At 40.9% G+C, this 20,539-nt stretch overlaps 1 protein-coding gene across 2 annotated transcripts; it reads right to left on the reverse strand.

Annotated features, from left to right (window-relative positions):
• Positions 1–1,413: 1,413 nt before the first annotated feature.
• acsl1a (acyl-CoA synthetase long chain family member 1a) lies at positions 1,414–13,905 on the reverse strand. 2 transcript variants are annotated; one of them, XM_046842464.1, is made up of 20 exons: positions 13,656–13,905; positions 12,181–12,295; positions 11,988–12,052; positions 11,627–11,728; positions 10,996–11,095; positions 10,618–10,793; positions 10,190–10,222; positions 10,029–10,080; positions 9,806–9,879; positions 8,850–8,927; positions 7,849–7,983; positions 7,062–7,196; positions 5,788–5,883; positions 5,617–5,689; positions 5,420–5,508; positions 5,227–5,343; positions 4,987–5,130; positions 4,759–4,860; positions 4,075–4,146; positions 1,414–3,555 (listed from the first exon to the last, which is right to left on the reverse strand). In XM_046842464.1, the coding sequence occupies exons 1-20, from the start codon at positions 13,848–13,850 to the stop codon at positions 3,415–3,417; spliced, it is 2,094 nt and encodes a 697-aa protein (XP_046698420.1). In that variant the 5' UTR covers positions 13,851–13,905; the 3' UTR covers positions 1,414–3,414. The 2 variants fall into 2 exon arrangements, with proteins under 2 accessions (XP_046698420.1, XP_046698421.1); XM_046842465.1 differs by lacking the exon at positions 8,850–8,927 and adding an exon at positions 8,987–9,064.
• Positions 13,906–20,539: the final 6,634 nt, after the last annotated feature.

The raw sequence follows: 20,539 nt of genomic DNA on the forward strand, positions 1-20,539 counted from the left end.
TTTACAGTTTTCAATGCAGATGATGTCAATATAGTTGGAGAGACACAAAGAACCTAAAAAAGAAAATGTTTTTCATGTTGTTATTGAAAGAGCTGATGAATACATTTACTTCAGGAGCCTCACAGTAATGTTTTGGTATGAACATTGTACAGGAAACCAGATTGTCCATCGTTTTTGAGAAAGTTTTGTGGTTGTATGGAGTGGTTGAAGATCCAAAGTGGTCCAATCCGGATCCAATCAAACACCTAAGCCACGACCGCTCAGTTGTGAACCATCTTAAAACACACACAAGCACATGCTGACTGGTCTTTCAATCATCAACCACAACACACTACGTACTGCACCGCAGTCTGTCGTCTCTGTGGTGATTACAAAGAAAACTGTACTGTTTGGACATGAAGAAGCTAACAAAGAGCAGGTATCATCAGGATCACTCTGGATGAGGACATGGTAAACTCATCCAAGAGGAGGACAGTGAGCAAGATAAGCCTAGACGTCGACATCAAGAGCTTCTCGCCTTTGGCCATTAAGATACAGAACACCTTGGAGAAAGGACAGGCTGGGCCACAGGAAGAGCATGTAGTAGAAGGGATCTTCAGCATGATGGAGTTAGTGTCAGATTGCGTCCTTACTGCCATCCAGGATCTCCCACTCTCCATTGCTAAAAAAGTCTTCGCAGTCCATGTGGGGGTCGATCAGGGTCAGATCCACCATGGCACCATGGACAGTTCTTGTGGTCGAACGAGAAGGTGACGTCCATGGTGCAGGAAGACGTTGCTTACCACCGTACTGTTGTATTTCAGGGTTGCTTTGGTCATCAGCAAGCCCCTGAAACACCCATCAGCACTGAGAGTGAGAGAAAGACAGAAATGGCAAGAAACAAAGGAAAAACGGAGCATGGAGCTTCAGGTGGAAAAATCTCCTCAGATGCACCAAGTGGTGTCCAATTAAAGAGAATTTCATTCAGAAGTAGGGCATCATGATGGGCCAGCTAGAGAAAAAGAGAGAGAGATGGAGCAAAAGGCAGGAGAGTGGGGGGAAAAAAAGAAGAGATGAAACAGGTAGGTCTGGAAAGAAGTGGACAGGATTATTGGTTCCTCAGGAGAAGACCACTTATGTATGTAAACTATGTTCTTTGTATATACAGAAGATCAGCCTGGATACAGATAATACAGATATATACGATTAATCTGCATTTATATAATTCTATATATAGAGGTAATGCCTACTATACCACGTTTCAGATTTGAAGCATATCCAGCTTTTGAAGTTTTAGCTCTTTAGCACTTGGATGAAATAGAAAAGGAGAGAGAGAGAGAGAGAGAGAGAGAGAGAGCAAATAGAAAAGCGAGAGTGTATTCGGGATCTTTTTTTTTTTTTTTAAGCATTTACAAAAAACACAAAACCACTCACTCGGCTGCATGTGTTTATTTTCACCCACACAAACAAACAATTCGATACTGCAAACAATTATACACAAAATATATCGATTTGAATCATAAATATATCTGTACAGAATCTTGTCCATAAGAGTGGCAGTGGTTTGGGTGCAACATTACTGAAGTGCATTTTTTTGAACAGTATTCTTCACATATTTAATTTAAAATGCGTTAAAAAAAATTTGATATCCGTCGCATTGTTTTGAATGGGGTTTAAATACCACAGCGAGTTCAGCTTTTAGAGGTTACCGAGAATTAATTTTTCCAAAGCTGCACCTTGGACAGCAGTTCAGCTCTTGTTCTAACAGGTTTCCATAGTAATGGCTCATTTACAGGGACCTGTACGCCAGGGGTCTGGTCCTGGTACATGGATTACTTGATTAGCTGGATTTCACTGTTGAAGATTCGACATGATCTGGGATAGTTTGGTACTTCAAAGCTCATCCTGGAGTCATCGTCATAGCAACAGGCCTATAAGGTAAATTGGATACGGGAAGCCTGTCGCAGCCATGTCCTGACATTTTTTTTGTTTTTCTTTTTACCAGAGCGACCAGTTGCAAGAGTAATAGAGTTTTCCCAACTGATAGGCTGGATTCCACTTTTGGAAAAAGATAATTTTTTTCCTGAGGGAATCATTTACTACATTTGTTTTTTTTTTTTGACCCTCATATTAAAAAGTATAGTAAAGAAGGTTTAAAAAAAAAAAAAAAAAAGGACCTAAACTGAAAATTTTTTTGATTACATGTTCCCTAGTTCTGTCCTTTGGGTCCTGTGACATAAATTCTTTTTAAAATAAAATAAAATCTACTGAATATAAATTATTCATAAACTTCTAACAATAACAATGCATCAGCCATTGTACCAGCCAATCACAGCATTCTAATATCATGTGTAAATGTATACATATTTATCTGTGTTTTAAAGAACCAAACTAGGAAGACCATCATTACCGCAATAAGATCATCTTGGATGCGTCTCGAACGTAGTTAGCCATGCACAAAGAACGAGCCCCTGGCGTTCTGCATTAGCATATTAAAGCCATCCAAGGGGTCTTCAAGAGTTTATGATTTTTGTGGTTTCTCTGTAAAACAACATGCTGCTTCTTGTTTCTGTTAAGGCTCAGGATGTTTACAGCTGCTAGAACAGAAGTGAGAATAGGCAAGTTTCACAGCCAACATCAAATATAGTTACAATTGGATTAAAATTATGCTGCATTAATTTATTAAATAAATGTTTTGTGGTACAACAGAAATAATAATTAGAATAAACACTAAGGGCATGATGTCATAGGAAGGAAAAAAAAAAAAACTCCCTGACTTACAAACATCAAACATTTTCCTTTACCAGCATGACGACTCGTTTAAAAGGAAAAACAGAATGTGTCGTATAAAATCAAGCTATAAACGATGGCGATAATGTAATCAAATCCGTCACCTTGGCATTTAGTACGATGCCACATCTTTGGCACTAAACAGAAAATAAATGGCATACGAATGCACATGGCACAGAGAAACCGATACGTGAGAACGTCCGAGAAGGTACTGAAGCTGGAAAACAACCAATGAGTTTAAAACAATATTCAAAAATGTAAGAAAGGAAACCCTGCTGGTCAGCAGCAGATGTATATGAACTGTAAATTTTTTACTTTGCAGTTTGACCATTTGATTTGAATATTAATATTAATATGAAGGCTATTTCAGGAAACAGTTTGGATAAAAGTTAACCTTAAACACTTGTTGTGTTGTACTGGAGGTGAAACATCTTTGATAATCAGCTTTTTCTTCAAAAACTGTTCCTGTGGAAGGCATTTACTGGCCTGAAGGCATTAAATAAAATCACATTAGATGCCTAAACACATTTAGGCAAAAGAATAAAATTAAATAACCTAGTGGACATCATCAGAACTGCACTTTGCAGAGAGCTCATCTCTACATAGTTCTCCACCCGTGTCTTCTTCTTCTCCCTCAGTCTCAGCTTACATCTTGATCTTGGAGTAGAGCTGATTGATTTGCTCTTGAAATCGGTTCCTCAGCTCGGTTCTCTTGGCCTTCAGGGTGGGTGTGAGGAGGCCGTTCTGCACCGAGAACATCTCAGGGATGAGGACGATGTCTCTCACCTGGACACACACAAAACGTGATCAGTTTTGCTCTTTGTGTAACACTACAGTCGAAAATATGCAGACCACCAAACATCTCATAGAATAGCTTCCTCATGGGCTTCTTTACGTCTATCTATAGAGACTAAAATAAAATGGTGTGTTGTGTATGTGAGATCATCTCCTTGTATTAACCGTTAGATGGAAGCAGCTACACATCAGCAAATAAGGGGGGTTTACACACTCTCTCGTCTGATTGGCTGCAGCTTCTGCCTGTATTACATGGTTCTATAATATCTGTACTGACTAAAGTTTTATATAATTCCAAGTTTGCAGCTTAAGAACATTTAAGGAATCACATTTTGGGCATTAGTTTGAGTTTGAAGTCAAAACATTGTAACTAAACAATCAATATAAATGTAACTATATACTGCAGTGTCTGCTGTAAACCAGAAGAGGACGGAATCTGCTTCGAGTTTCATGACAGAGAAATGGAGGAAGTCTGTCTTCCCACAGAGCGAACTACCATCATCAGCTGACCTGCTCAAAGGACTTGAGACCGCCCTCCTTCCCCAACCGCACAAGGTCTTCTAATATGGCGTTTTTCACTTCCTGTGCAGACAAAAACAGAAAAGTGGAAGTCTCACGTCAACACACACAAACCAGACAAGCGTTAATAATCCTCTGTGCTGTAGACTTCAGAAACTTAATGCTTTTTATTTCTCACTCAGATTAATTTCATTCATGGTTACTGATCAGAAGAACTTAGTAACCATCAGAGGAATACACTGATCAGCCATACCATCAAAACCATCTGCCTCATATAGTATAGTGCCACCAGAACATCTGACTTTCTATGTCATGTGAAAGTGTGTGGTATCTGGCACCAAGATCTTAGCAGCAAATCCTTTAAATCTTGTAAGTTGTGAGATGGAGCCTCCACATATAGGACTTGTTGCTCCAGAAGGTCCCACAGACACTCGATTGGATTAAGACCTGGGGAATTTGGAGGCTGAATCATCACCTTGAACTCTTTGGTTCCTCAGAATGATGGGTGTTCGGACTACTTCATATCAATGCCAGTATGAACCTTTTCAGCATTTTGTCCTACAAAAGTTCTACTCTGGGATTTGACCAGACAGATCAGGCTTTGCTCCTCACGTGCATCAATAAGCCTTGAGGTGTGTGTGTGTGTGTGTGTGTGAGTGCATGTGCATGTGTTACCTTTCTCCTGCACAGCTCGAGGTAGGAACCCACAACACCTCTTTTCTTGGCCCATCCTGGAAGAAAGTCAGGGTCTGGTACCACAATGCCGACTAAACATGCCTACACACACACACACACACACACACACACACACACACACAACCCACATTATCATTTACTCACATGCAGGTACATACACACAACTATGTTTTACCAACTTCACAGAGTTGTGACTGTGTGTAGGACCTGCAGACTGTCTCCATGAACGAAGATCTGAGCCACGGGGTCGCTGTGGATGTAGATGTTCTCGATCCTCTCGGGAGCAATATATTCTCCTTGCGCCATCTTAAAGATGTGCTTCTTCCTGTCTACAATCTTCAGAGTGCCGTTCTACGACATGAAGCGGTAACGATTAAAGAGACCTTTCTACAGTTTCACAATCTCCATAAAACAATAAGCAGGTTTGGAGACGAGAGATGATTTTACCGGAAGCCATTTGCCAATATCGCCCGTGTGCAACCAGCCGTCCTTATCGATGGCCTCAGCGGTCTTCTCCGGATCCTTCAGGTAGCCCTGGAACACGTTCGGTCCTTTCACGCACACCTAAACACATCCAGGGAGACTAATGAGATTATTTGTAGATATTGTTTAGGAGGTGCAAAAAGCGCCTATGACTCACCTCCCCCTCTCCATTAGCGGCAAAGTAGCTCATCTCTTCCACATCCATCAGTTTAACATAATTACAGGGTAAAGGAGGACCCACGTGACCTAAAACACACACACACACACACACACACAGCGGATTTATGTTTGTATACGCATCCATTCTGCAAAGTGTGTGTGTGTGTGTGTGTGTGTGTGTGTGTGTAACTTTACCTGCTGTCCAGTCTCCTGGCAGGGACATGGTGCATCCTGCAGTGCATTCTGTCTGTCCGTAACCTTCATAAAACTGTCACACAGAACAAACAAACCGTGTTTACGCACTTAACAATAACGGGGACTAGAAAGAAGGTCACGTGACGAAATGAAGTAGGTGTGATGTTTGACCTGGCAGCCGAGTGCAGCCCGCAGGAACGTCAGCACGGTGGGGGATACGGGAGCAGCACCGGTGATCATCAGCCTCACACGCCCACCCAAACTCACCTACACACACACACACACACACACACTTATCAACTATACATGTGTATGTGTCAAACATATAATTGATGCCAGTGAGCCACAATTTCATTTAAAATAAAATGGAAGATTTTCTTTAGATAGATATTTTTAAACATTATTATTTCACCAATATGATCTAGAAACATTCTGATTTGTTTACACTTAATTCGTACTGACTGCAGTAAACTCCCAGGCAAAATATTACGCTTTTAATGATCATCAATAGAGGCCAAACGATTTTACCAATACCGATAGCTAGATTGTAACCATTTTAAAAAAACGCAAGTACGATCCTGGCAAAAAAACAAACAAACATAACACTCCAATGTAAAAGTACTGAACTTTATTATAAACAAAAAACAAACAAACATAACACTCCAATGTAAAAGTACTGAACTTTATTATAAACAAAAAAAACAAACATTACTCAATAAAGAAAATGTGCTAAATGAATTAAATAGGAATATATGAATTAAATATATACAATGAATAAATTATAAATATAATATAGCACTCTCCATGCAGCGTGCAGCCTCACGTGTAAAAACAAACAGCATGTGATGTCAGTGATTCGCCTCTAGAGGTCGCTTTCACAGCGGAACGGAAGCCTGAGAAACCTTCTGTAAGGATTTTTGCAGATCGATCCAGCAATCAAATATCGGTGCTGATTATTCGGTCAACCTCTAATCAGCTACGAATCATTAGTCAGGAACTGATCAATAATTAAATGAACACATAGGTTATGAGACCTCTCTCTGCCACCATTTTGCTCAATGGAGACATTCACATCACATATTCGTTTAGGTCAAATCTTGGTGATGTACTCATCAACTTGCTTCTGCTTTCTGGAACATAATGGCCACAGATTCACCACAAGGCTTCGGCATGTAAAGAAATCAGAAGGAAAAACTTGACCATTGATTTGTTCTTGAGGGCATTTAATAAGTGCTCAAATGGAGTCAAGTCTTATGGGGGTCCCCAGTTGTTGTGTAATTCATATATTCTTTTTACTAAAATAATCTTGGGGACCCCCAAGTCTTTTTATTTGTCATGTGGGTCACTAATGCCTTATAGGGGTGTCCCGGGTCCCCCCAATTAGAGCACTGCATTTAATGCTATTTTGCACCCTTTTCTTGACCCAGAAGTGAAGGTTGTCCTACCTGGACTTTGTTGAAGATGAGTTTGTCCCACATGCTGTCCTTCCTCACCACGCCACTGCGCAACTCCGACTCTTTCCTCCTGGTGGCGAAGTCGAGCAGCCAGCGCTTAAGTGGAGTGTTTGCCTGCCCGAAGATCTGAAAAAAAAAATTTAATAAATCTTTATCCATCACACTTCATCCAATTCACATGACCCTTCAGCACAGTAAATTAAATCACAAGCAATTACTAGAGTTTCCAAATGTATACTGAAATACTCCTTTACACTACATTTCACCCTTCAGATGCTGGAGCATGAAATAATCCCTTCACTTAAACTAGGAGACCCAAACCATGTTCCAGCATGTCAATGCCATGAAGCACAAAGCCAACTCTGGGAGGATCCATGTGGAAGATCTCCTGCTATAAACCCTGCTGAACACCTAACTGGATGCTAACTGGGTGCTGGTTCCTGCACCCCAGGAACCTCCTCACCTCACCAGGCGTCTTGAAGCCGTCGAGATCAACTGAGGCTTTTGTACGAAGTATTAAATACATTTCAGTAGATGTGTTTAATACTTTTCTCCGTCACATTATTACACAGAACTTCATTTATGGACATCTATGGTTTGATTTTTTTTGTATGTGTGGACTGCAGGGGTTGTGACCAACATCTGGTAAAAAGTTCATGTCAATAAAACCTTGAGAAATATATTTACTGAGAAAACAGTGTTCAATACTTATTTGATCTGCTGTTTTTACACACACACCCACACACACACACACAGTGTAAAATGTGCAAGTCCTCACCTTATCAAACATGCGATTGAGGAGTCGGGGTACGACGGGGAACACAGTGGGTTTGAGGGTCTTCAGATCATCCATCAGCGTACGGATGTCACCCTGAAAGTAACCAATCTTGGCTCCGTGCACCAGGATCACACTCTGTACACGAGTCCAGAATCGCAATGTACAAAAACATTTGGTCTTTATAGCGACTGAGGAGCAAAGCGATCAAAAGCAAATTCATTCATATTATATCTGATACATTTCCCCAGAATGAACCATCACATGATTCTGATCTTCATGTGGTGACATTTTGCCATATTTAAGCCTTTTAACTATATTAGCCAGATGCTAGTTACTGCGCAAGTACATGAAGTGTAACCTTGATGTTTTTTTGGTATAAACAGCAGAAGTTTGATTAGTAGGAGGTTAAATATTTCAATAGAGAGCAGATTTTAGTGCTTTACCTTCACGTTACAAAAAAGTTTTAACAATCATTATATTAAACTTTCGTAACCAGACGTTCTAAACAATACTGTATGGTTTTGGTGGCTGTATATACACACGTATATGTTTTTGTTTGAAAACGCCGTTCACACCGAGACAGCGTTTTTAGTCAACGTGTGGACTGTGAAAACAGACGCTTTCGAAAAAAAGACGCGTTTTTAGTCATGTGACCGAACCCTTCCTCGACATTGGCGCAAAGTTTCATAGAGCCGGAAAAAGTGAATAAACGCCAGGTGGGAATGAAGTCCTACGTTCTGCTCAGAGACGTAAATAACTGAAAACTACGTTGTAGACGCGGAACGTTTTTATACAAAAATGCTGTTTATTGGTCTAAAATGTTTCCAGATTAGTGTAGATGCAGCGTGTCATCAATACAAAACCTCCCAGACGGCAGATCCATACCTCAGGTCACTAGTTACTTTAACACTCAGGGTCCAGATTTATATTTTTCTTGTCTACAGTCCACATGAGCTTTCCAACAGCTTTCTTAACAAATACTCGCAGTTCCGCATACGTACCTCTACCACCCTCTCGAACATGTGAGCGAGGGGAAGGTAAGATATGTGGATATCGGTGTGGTTGAGCATGCAGTGTATCTGTGAAAACACACACACACACACACACACACACACATGCAGGGTAAATCACACTGTACCTCCATCACTCTCTCAAACATGTGAGCAAGAGGCAAGAAGGAGATGATAATGTCGTGACGATTCATCCTTAGCTTTTCCTACTCTTACACACACACACACACACACACACACACACACACACACACACACACACACACACACACCAGGGAAGGAAGTAGGTGGACAATGAAAGAGGAAGTAAGACAGAAAAAAAAGACAGAAAGCAAGAAAACCCAACATAAAGACAATATTACACAAAAACCTTTTTACTTTTTGCCTCGGCTGCTACAAATATTTATAGCTGCTAGAAAATTAAATGTGACTACAAACATTTAAAAAAAATTGTACCGTGTGACAATCTTTAATAAACAATTAAATAAACAGTAATTAAAAAAAAAAAAAAAAAATCTGTGGTAAAACATTACTAAACGCTACTTCCTGTCACAGGGGAGAAAAGAAAATCAGATAAAATAAATTAATGGATCTAAAGAAATTAAGAAAAAATGGAAATAAAAACAAAATGCAATGATGCGTGAATCTCAAACCCATATCTTCTTCACATAAAAGGGTTGCACTGAGTTAATGCACTATTTTAAGAAAGAAAGAAAAAATCCTGATCCTACATAAAATGGTACATTCCCAGAATGTTCTAAACACTGATGCAAATCAAATTCACACAGAATGAAGGAATCTATGAGTTCTTTCCAAGAAGAAGGTGTTTAAATAGATGGAGTGCAGAAAAACACCCACACGTTACTGATTTATTCGTCGGGTTCCAAGCGATAATCTGTGATAATGAATTCCTGGTGCATGTTGTGCCTCTGAATTAAAATCTGTACCTGGGTGATGCGGATGAAGGCAGCGCAGTTGGAGATCACGTTGCTGTGTGTGAGCATTGCGCCCTTGGGGTTCCCTGAAGAAGCAAAAACTTTACAGGGCAGCACTAGATGGCAAGAACAATTCAATATAGATACCCTCTCCCTCCATTTCTTACTCTCTCACACACACACACACACACACACACACACACACACACACACACACACACACACACACACTTGCCTGTGGTTCCACTGGTGAAGCAGATCAGTGCGAGGTCTTCAGGTGTAGGAGGCTACAGCAGATCAAAAATGATCATCCACAAAGACAGAAAAAATTGATCAGATCACACCAGCTGAATCCAGTCTGGATGGTAATCAACTAAAATATTTTGTTCTGCTTACCATAGGACATCTGTGATGGGCTTTGCCCAGAGCCTGAAAGAAACACAATCAGGTCAGCAAGTGTGTGTGTGTGTGTGTGTGTGACTAGGTAAAAGGCAAAAGCACAATGATTGGACAGTAAACGGGACAATTGTATGTCTAACAGAAGAACTTGTGTAAGATGGAGAAGAGGAGAGAAGATGTGATCAGACCCCCTCACCCCCACAGTGAAACATGGAGGTGGAAGTTCAATGGTTTGGGGTTGTTTAGGTTGGAAAGTTAAAGACTCATTCTGGACAGTGAAAGGAATCCTGAACCACACACAGGAGTATGTGCATGTGGTTTTATTAATGCATGTTTATGAATGCGTGTAATATATACCTTTATTCGTCCCACAGTGGGGTAATTTCTCACTGTGTGTGTGTGTGTGTGTGTGCGTGTGTGTTAACCTCTAAATCCCTCAGACTGATGATCTGGACTCCCTCCTTTTCTGCTTGTGAAGTGAGCTCACTGTTCTTGTCCTCTATCAGTACAATGGTCCTGACGCTGTGTTCTCGCCCGGACACACACTCCAGCAGCGTGTGGACCCTGTCCGCCACATCACAGATCACCGTCGAGATCTCGGCTAGAGAAAAAAATCATGAATGCCGACGGAGACATGAAAAACTTTAAACTTTTTTATCCAATTAATACAATGGTTTTTTTATTTTTATTTTGTTTTTATTCTGAGTACAGATAAAGTTGAAAACAATCATGGCTGCTGGTTTGCTACCAACATAAAATGTTCATGTGTGTGTGTGTGTGTGTGTGTGTGTGTGTGTTATTACCTTTGTCTATAATGTAGCTGATGGCCTCTGTGCCCAGTGTGTCATACAGTGGAACAGCCACCAGTGAGTAGGTATAGCAGGCCAGCTCAGATACAGTCCACTGTAACCACAGTAAAAAAAGTGGAGAAAAAATGCAATCGTTGCACAAACATTTAGAAAATTCCCTAAAATGAAAGAAATCACTTTTGTACCAAGAACTTGACTTGGTGTAACAACGCACCATTTGAAAAGACATCGAGAGCATACATAAGCTCATCCCATGAGATGTAAATAACTCCTCAGCATTAGGAACCATAAGGTCAGAATGCAGTTTGCAAAGAAGTCTTTCCAAAAAAAAAATAAAAAAAAAAATTGAGAGAAGTAAATAAATAAGAGAGCAACCTCTACCAAAGTGATCTAACGGATAAAATGCAGAGAAGGAAAGAATTTGCTCACGATCCAAAACCTATGAGATTTTGGGTGAAGCATGGTGGAGGGAGCTTGAGCTCGGATGAATTCAGAATTCTAGTAAAGCATTCTGTCTTTCAATTTTAAATCGCAACACATCATCATCATCATCATCAGGGAGAGACTGATGGGGCGACTTGCTGAGTTTGGAATCCAGAATGAACAAGTATATATCAGTGTGTACCTCGGGTCTGTTCTGGGAGAAGATACCGATGCATTTGTCTCCAGCTTTACTGTGACCTCTGTGGAGCAATGCTGAGCCAATCATCTCGGCTCGGTCTGCAACCTATTTACACACACACACACACACACACACACACACACACACACACACACACACACACATTACATGGGCATCAATCAAATTGCCTTAGAGTTAGAAAGCAAATTCTGTACTGGAGTGAGTGTTGAAGAAGGCTGATTGGATACAGGAATTTGGACACTAACTATAGTCTGATATGGTCTATATAATTGTTATAGGATGTTCGGATATGGCAGAATATAATTTCCTTAAATCACTCATGCAGGAAGCTGGGACACATTACCTCTTGGTACGAGAGCCATTCGTATGGCTGCTTAGGTTTCCTCGATCCTAAACAAGGACCATTATCTGAGGAAGACAAACAGACATTAAGGTTAAACACCAGCTCCTGTAGTGAGAAAACAGGAGATAACATTCAAGACACCAGCTTGGTAAAGAAAGAAATAAAACCTGAGGTGTCTATTTTGGACACTTACTGGACACCCTGATTCCACGGAGAAACACCTCGTACATGGTCCGGGCATCGTCATAGAAGTGAGTCATCAACCTGTTGCTGTCCAGGAGGATGGAGCGCCGAGCGTATTCCTCGTCCTGGAAAATATTCCCAAAGTCGTATTGATAAGACATTTTTCTTCTTCTTCTCCATACCCCCTGTCCTCTACATCTGCCTCTTTCACACCAACTAACTGCATGTCTTCCCTCACCACATCCATAAACCTCCTCCTTCCTGGTGGCTCCATCCTCAGCATTCTCCTACTGATATACCCCATGTTCCTCCTCTGCACATGTTTAAACCATCTCAATCTCGCCTCCCTCACCTTGTCTCCACAACGTCCTACATGCGCTGTCCCTCTAATAAACTAATTTCTAATCCTGTCCATCGTCGTCACTCCCAACGAACATCTCAACATCTTCAGCTCTGCTACCTCCAGCTCCACCTCCTGTATTTTACTCAATGCCACTGTCTCTAAACCAGACAACATCTCAGGTCTCACCACAGTCCTATAAACTTTCCATTTCACTCTCACAGATACTCTTCCATCACAAATCACTCCTGCCATCACTCTTCTCCACCCACTCCACCCTGCCTGCACTCTTTTCTTCACTTCTCTAACACACTCTCCATTACTTTGCACTTTGTCCCCAGATACCTGAACTCCCGCACCTTCTCCACCTCTTCTCCCTGTAACTGCACCCCTCCACTGTCCTCCCTCTCATTCACACACATGTACTCTGTCTTACTCCTACTGACTTTCATTCCCCTTCTCTCCAGCGTGTACCTCCACCTCTAATAGTAAGCATATAGATTACTGGAGCATTCAACTAGCTGAACGCCCATTCCAGCAAACTAAGGGTTAAAAGATAAGAAGATGCATCTTCAGGAATATATAGCACCCAAGCTGCCTTTAAGGCTCAACCTGAAATGCAGGAGAATGCATCAAGGTTTTAGCATTATCCTGGCACCTTTAGGTGAAATTAAATTCGTGTTAAGAATGAGGACCCATTTGTTCACTTCCCACTCGAGTCTCTAATCCCGTTCTAACACGGATTTGGTTTGTCAGCATTCCTCAACCATGTCCGAATTATAAACACCAATTAGATTAGAGAGGAAGTAAAGAGAGGTAGAGAGAAAAACACAACATGAACAGAGAGAAGACACGGACAGACAGAGATGGATGATGGATCCTGAGGTTTTTTTTTTTTTATCATCTCGCTTTAATTTCAGACCGGTGGTTGCCAAGGCTGTTGCCATGACAACCAAGCAGGCCGAGCGCATCTCCTTCTCTTTCTATTATTGTGATGAATTGACGTTCAGGCCATTCTAGTGCTTTGAAATCTCTGGACGAGTTTTCGTCATTAGGATAGAGGGACATTTTGGAGAATTAGTAGTAAACGGAACGTTTCTTGAGAAACATCTGTAACGATGGTGTAATGATGATGTGAAATGTACCTCCACCTCCACAGACTGCATGGTGAGATCGCAGGGGGGCTTCAGGGCTCGGGGTCTGGTGGCGAGCCAGTAGGTGGTGATGGCGGCAAAAGCACCCATGCCCATGAGCGTGTTGGTGGGCAAACTACGCACATAGTGCCTGAAGTCACCCAATTCCGGTATCCGGAACTGCCAAATCAGATCCTGCACCTGCATGGTTTGGCCACCGGGAGGCGCTCCTCAGTCAAAAAAAAAAAACACACGCACAAATCTGTATGAAGAGAACAAAGATTGGTGAGACAGGAAGCTCCAATTGCCTTGATTTTAACTTCACAACTTGAATTTGTACATCAGTCAGTCGTACAGAGGTGTGTGTGGGTTCTGTCCCAACACAAACACAAACCCTCACTCAAAAACAAGCCAGACTAGAAGCAGCATGCTGAAGTTTACAGAAAACACTGTTGAACTGCTAACCTTCAAACACACACACTCTGCCTCTTTCTCTCTGTTCGTTGACTCCGTCCTTCTCCCAACCCCTGCTAATAATAGTCCTCACACACCTGCACACTTGTGACTCAGCTGCATATAGCAGCAGAGTCAGAGCCCAGATTATACAGTCATATCAGAGAGCATTCTTAGACCAAATAAAGTCATTAATTCCATATTTTTGAACAAGAGGTTTCATGTTTCAATGGGAACATTTGCATTACCTTGACAACATAATTCAATGTTCTTTTTTTCTGCTTGCTTATTCCAGCTAAGTCAAAGACACACCCATCAGTCATGCTTTAAGACACACCCTTCTTGCTCAGACACACCCACCTGAAATGCTAAACCACTTTACTTTTACCTCTCACTCAAAATCGTCCCTTTTTCCCCCCCAAAGACACGGCCAACTGTCATGCTCAAAGGCACAGCTTTCCCCTCAAGCACACACACACACACACACACACACACACACACACACACACACACACACACACACACATCACGTCAGTCAGACACACCTCCCCTCACATCCACTAGTCTGCAAAGATCTCTATAAATATACAGAGGTCCATTTTAGCAACTACTAAAACACACACACACACACACGCACGCACACACACACACACACACACACAGTGACTCTCCATACTTACAGCTGCCAAACTGTTTTCAGAAAAAAAGAGAACATCAGTAATTTATGGAAGTGTGTCAGTTTCAAGAGTAAGATTCAAACCACAGTATCTGGTGTTGTAGAGTTCTTAGAATGGTTCCTGAAAGACCAAGAATAGAAGAGCAACACCCCCTCAAATAGTGCACACACACACACACGCACACAATTACCCCTTAGGGGGACACCAACATGCTGTCTTCCTCCCTTTCCTTTGGTTTGATCTAAATGTTAGGGCAGAGCAATATAAACCCTGAGCAAGAATGTGTGTGTGTGTGTGTGTCATTTTGTAGACCAGCGTGATCCTGGTATTCATTCTTTTCTAGCACTTCCCATTCCCCACACACACACACACACACACAAATGACCCACATTAAACACGAGTGTGTTTGTCTAAATACCAGCAGAGCGAGTTGCAGCTGATAGTCGTGTGGGTCGATAAAGCCGGAATAAAGTGTGTGATGTTGACAGACACACACACACACACACACACACACACACACACACACACACACACACACACACACACACACACTGAAGTCACATGGTGCAGGTTGCTAACTGACACTCAGGCATTGTGTGTGTGTGAGTTTGTGTGTGCGCGAGTGTGTGTGTGTGTGTGTTTCTCAACAGAAGCCATCCAAATTTGATTAGGTTAAATATTAATAAAGAGTAATGACCAGAGAAATGACCATCACATTAGAGAGAAATGTGGACATTTCCAGTGAATACATCTCATTTCAAGCCAGCTAAAGATTAGCAGCATTACAGACGGAGGTGTTCAATTTACAGCACTGAAAGGAAGATCCACAATTCTGGACAATTGGTTTCACACACAACTGGTGTCGTAATGTCCTCTAACGGCTTTGAAACATGAGACATAAAAGTCAAGTGTGTGTAATAGAAAGCAGACAAAGGGTCAAGAAATTGAGGAAGTAAATTCAATTCCATTTAAATTCACGTTTGCCCTTCAAACATGATCATGACCACTGTTTCTATTTAAGTCCATGCACAGAGGTAAAACATGGTGAAATTCTATGTCTCGTTTAAAGTCAGGGACAGTTTTACACTCAAGTCTCCACAAGTGAACAGTTAAAACAATGATGGAACTGTAATGAATGGACTTTTCAGTCTGGTTTCTTTCAAAGTTTGTTCCTCATGAAGCTTGAATGAGTTTATAGATACAGAACATAGCTGGAACCCTATTAAAGAGCTGAAGGCAAGAAACTCAGGAATGTCTATAGTCTGGAAAAACAGCTAACCACTCTCCAATTTTACAGAAACAACCTGTTTTAGAAATCCAGGTCTCCAAATGCTCATCTATGTACCTTTAATACTCAATGTAATGGGTTTATGCATCAATAGAAGTATGCATGTACATACTGGTGAATATATATTTGACAATACTGATTTTCAAAACTTATATCTGTGAGTGTCGAGCGCAGTTCATGGCTGAATCTGACCAGTCAGACAGACAGTCAGAGAGACAGACAGAGAGACAGACAGTCAGAACGATCTTTATCATCATTGTACACAGCAGCGAAATGCAGTTTAGCATCTACCAGAAGTTTTAAATATTGAGGATTCTGGCCTGATAGTCAAATCTGTGTGTATTGTGCATATGTTGTTTATACTGCAAGTCACGTTAGTGTAGCGCACGTATCTCCACAGAATATTGTGTGTAATGGTTCACACTATATTCTAATTCTTCATTAGTTCCTTCAGATCGTTAGTACCGAGATTGTTACCACAGATAGCACATGATGCAGAAGACTACAGAAAGAATGTTTATTTAATACAGCTTCATGGAAAATCTATTTTCTGGTAACTGAATTTATAGAGACACGGAAGCTCTGGAAATATTTGTGATATATGGTGTGTGTCCATAGTATGGCCAAGGGAGAATTGTACTGACAAATTTCAACCTGTGATTAATGGACATTCAGTGTTGAAGTTCCTGGAGTCTGGTTCCACTCAAGGTTCCTTCCTCATTCCATCTTGAGGAGTTTTCCTCGCACGGTCACCAATGGCTCGCTCATCAGGGATCAACTTCAAATGATAAGGAACGAACTTATAGGCAGCAAACATTTTTTACATACAACTTTATAACCTCTTTATCTCTGTAAAGCTGCTTTGAGAAAATGTCCATTAAAAGCATCCTACAAATAAAAATGCATTGAATTGTTATGCTTTCTTTTTATTCAATTTCAGACATTGACTCGTCGTTCGCTTTGCGTCTTTTAAGGACAAAATAACTCCTTTAATTGAACATGAAGTGTCGATATGAAGTCTACTGGAGGCCAGACTTCGGAATGACGGACCTTATTCTCAGCTACAGTCTTGATATTCGTTATAAAGAATTCCAAATGCAAGGGTTGCATTAGCAAATCTGCATTTATTTTCTCACCTAGTGGAAATTTAGTATCATTTTCACGACAACAAGACGCTTATTGTTTTGCGTGTACACACACACACACACGCACCTGGCCAGTCATGTAAATGCTAATGTCGGGACTTAAGATTGTAAGCTTGGTCCTGTAGAACTCTAATCCAATTCTCATCCTCTTATGAGCACATTTTATACAAGAACAAACTCAGCGTACACTTGTAACCAGTGTCAATTTAGGAGCTCTACGTTCCTTCTAGGTAGCTACAGAAGACACACAACTGCATGCTAGCCTTTTTTAAATGACTATGTTTTTACTATGGTCCACAGACGCACACAGCAACACGTGGCTAAATCTTACTCGTGTAGCTTTAAACATTTTACAAACATAACAATGCGATTCATCTGATCAGAACGAGACGTAAGAGTAAATGACTAGCAAATGGAAGAATCTAGAACATGTTCTGGAATTTGGGCCTGTGTGTGTGTGTGTGTGTGTGTGTGTGTGTGTGTGTGTGTGTGTGTGTGTGTGTGTGTGTGTGGCGGGTCGGGTTATGCCTGCCACACTCATTGACCCACGTATACACTCAGCACATATTCCACATGTCCCCAGGATAAATATATATATATAAAAAAATAATTAAATAAATAAATAAAGGTTTTAGCCCCTGTGGGTGAAGGACGATGCTTTCAAAATAGCTTCACGTTACAATCAGACAGACACAAAGTGTGTGTGTGTGTATCAATTTCCTATCCTCAGTATAAGAACACTGATACATGCACCATAGCCCTTCGTCATTCTCTCTTTTTTCCTCGCTCTCTCCCTTTCAGAACTTCCTCTCAAAATATCAAAACTGTGTGCTCATTTCACACGTGAGAAAAACGTCCACCCTCCTCTTTGTCTCGGTCGCTTCCTCTGCACTAAAGGGGATCGAGTTTCTTTTATGAAACGCCGGTCTTTAGAAACAGAATCCTTTTAAACATAAATTTCCAACACTTCAACACCTTGTATTCATGATATGATCCAGAAAAGAAAAGTGTCCTCAAGGTCTCCGTTTCTGATTCATCGCAACACCATCATCAGTATTTCACATTGCTCTGCTTCTTTTATTTTAAAACTTGGGTGTCTGATGAATTATAATTTATTGATCATTGGCGGAAGTTGATCAATTCCGGACGAATAGTTTTGCGCTCGTGTCCATCAGTGAACATTCGAGAACCTCAACAATCACGAAACCACAACGCATTTGGTATCTCACCCAGATATGCCTGGTTCCTCTAAAGTTCTTTTCCCCGTACGTCTCACCACCTTCACTTCTCACTCGCTTATTCAGGATGCACTTAAAGGCACAGGAGGTTGGTCTTCTGCAAAGATCTCTATGGAGGACGCAGGTTGCAGAAGTCCGGCATTTTAGCCGAATTTGGAGCTCTAATTAATAGTTAAAGTAAAGCTGCAGCACTTTTTTTTCCCCAGTTCAGTTATATTTGCCTTTATTCCAATTTTATACAAAACATTTCAAATCATTAAGCAAATCTTAAAAATCTATTCTTTTTTTTTTTTTACAAAATCTGGGCGTGGCATGATGGTGTGCTGCTTCATCGTCCCTGATGACCCACAATTTAGATGTTGGTCATTATCTTCTGATGCAAACCCACAGCATGAGATGCAAAAATGCAAATATATGGTTTAAAGCTAAACAAATAGGTCAAACAATATTACTTATTTCACTTCAAAGTCACTTTTTTTTTTGCTTATTCTTACTCTAACTAGTGCTAAGAAATAAAAGATGTTGGCCAGAGAGAGAAAGATCTCTAGATCTTGCTTTACTTGGTGTAGAAGAAAAGGTCTGGGTTAAATGTGGGGTGTCTGGGAAAAAAAAAAAATGGCAGCCAGACCTCAGACGGATACTCTGCCCAAATTCCTGAGATTCCTGTGTACATCTGGAACAGCACACGTAACGCCTGCAGGAGCTCATATAACACACTGTCATTAACGTTGGACTATAAGCAAGACGGTCTTTAATAATAGAAGCTCCATGAGTCAGTCGTCCAAATGAAATTGAAGCAGAACCAAGAATGTTGGTGAAAATCATCATACTCCATTTTGAATCGGAAAATTCGTTTTTTTATGGAATATGATCTTTTGACGCTTAGACTGTGTGAAAGCTGCGAACAGATGTTGCTAATCTGATTAACGTTGCCGCCAGTTACCACAGAATTTCCTCAGAAGTTCAACTCGAAAGTCCATCATAAGGATCTCCAGCTAAATCCACCATATTCAGCTGGAGTTCCTTCTTTAAGTAGCCAATAATGCTAAAAATGTTTTAATTGTTAATTTCAACAAATATTTATATACACATATATACATCAGACACTGGAGTTTTCACAAATATGTTTCATGGTTATAATCATCTCTGCAGCAATTGTCCCAAAAAGACAGTTATTCAGGACATCCAAGATGGCCGCCATTTTAATTTTATAAACAAGTTAAGGTTTGAGGTGGATATTTATATTGAACAGTAGCTCTGAGGTAAATTTCCTGAGGTAAAATTACTTACATTTTAAGTAAATATACATCTTAAAATAACCTCCAGTCTTCTGGGAAGATGTTCTACTAGATTTTCTGAGGGATTCATTCGACCACAAAAGGTGTTAGTAAAGTCAGGTACTGCTGTAGGTGAGGAGGTTCCTGGGCTGTGTTCACGTTCATCCCAAAAGGTGTTCGATAGGGTTTAAACTCTATGGCAGAAGATCTTCCAGTCCAACCCATATAAAGCAGATCTTCATGGTGAACAAGGGATTAGTAATGCTGGAACAGGTTTGGCTTTCCAAAAGATATACAATTGTGTGCCTCAGTCTTTGTAGTAAAGTAAGTTTTTTTTTCCAAACCTCAAACCACTTTAGACAAAACCGGACATTTCTAAATGCAGCTGGTTATGACATTCGACACGGAGCCGATGTCTGGCTGCACAGAAGCGAAAGTAAACCTCTCTGGTGACTCATCCTGTGTGTAAAAGCACTGTTGTTCGAGGGGCTACACATCACCGAGTGTGTGACTGCGTTTCTGAACACAAGACCGCCATACATACGAGTTTATCTGAGAAGTCTTAGTGTCCCAAGCACCAGAATCAGTCATGTTTACTGGGAAACACAGTTCACCCTGTGCCCCATGCCCTCAGAGTGTGTTACGTTGCCCTGTAATGAAAAATTACCCTTTTTTCTGTGTTCACCTTCATGATCGTACGATCAGGGGGAGGGGTAATCAGTAATCAGAGAAACACTAAGTCTTCACATGGTTGTGACAACGTGTTGCACATGGTCGTCTCTTCAGCTTTACGTAATCAGATATTTCCACCAGGGTCT

This window comes from Silurus meridionalis, chromosome 28, assembly GCF_014805685.1.
Source record: "Silurus meridionalis isolate SWU-2019-XX chromosome 28, ASM1480568v1, whole genome shotgun sequence".
Lineage (NCBI taxonomy): Eukaryota > Metazoa > Chordata > Actinopteri > Siluriformes > Siluridae > Silurus > Silurus meridionalis.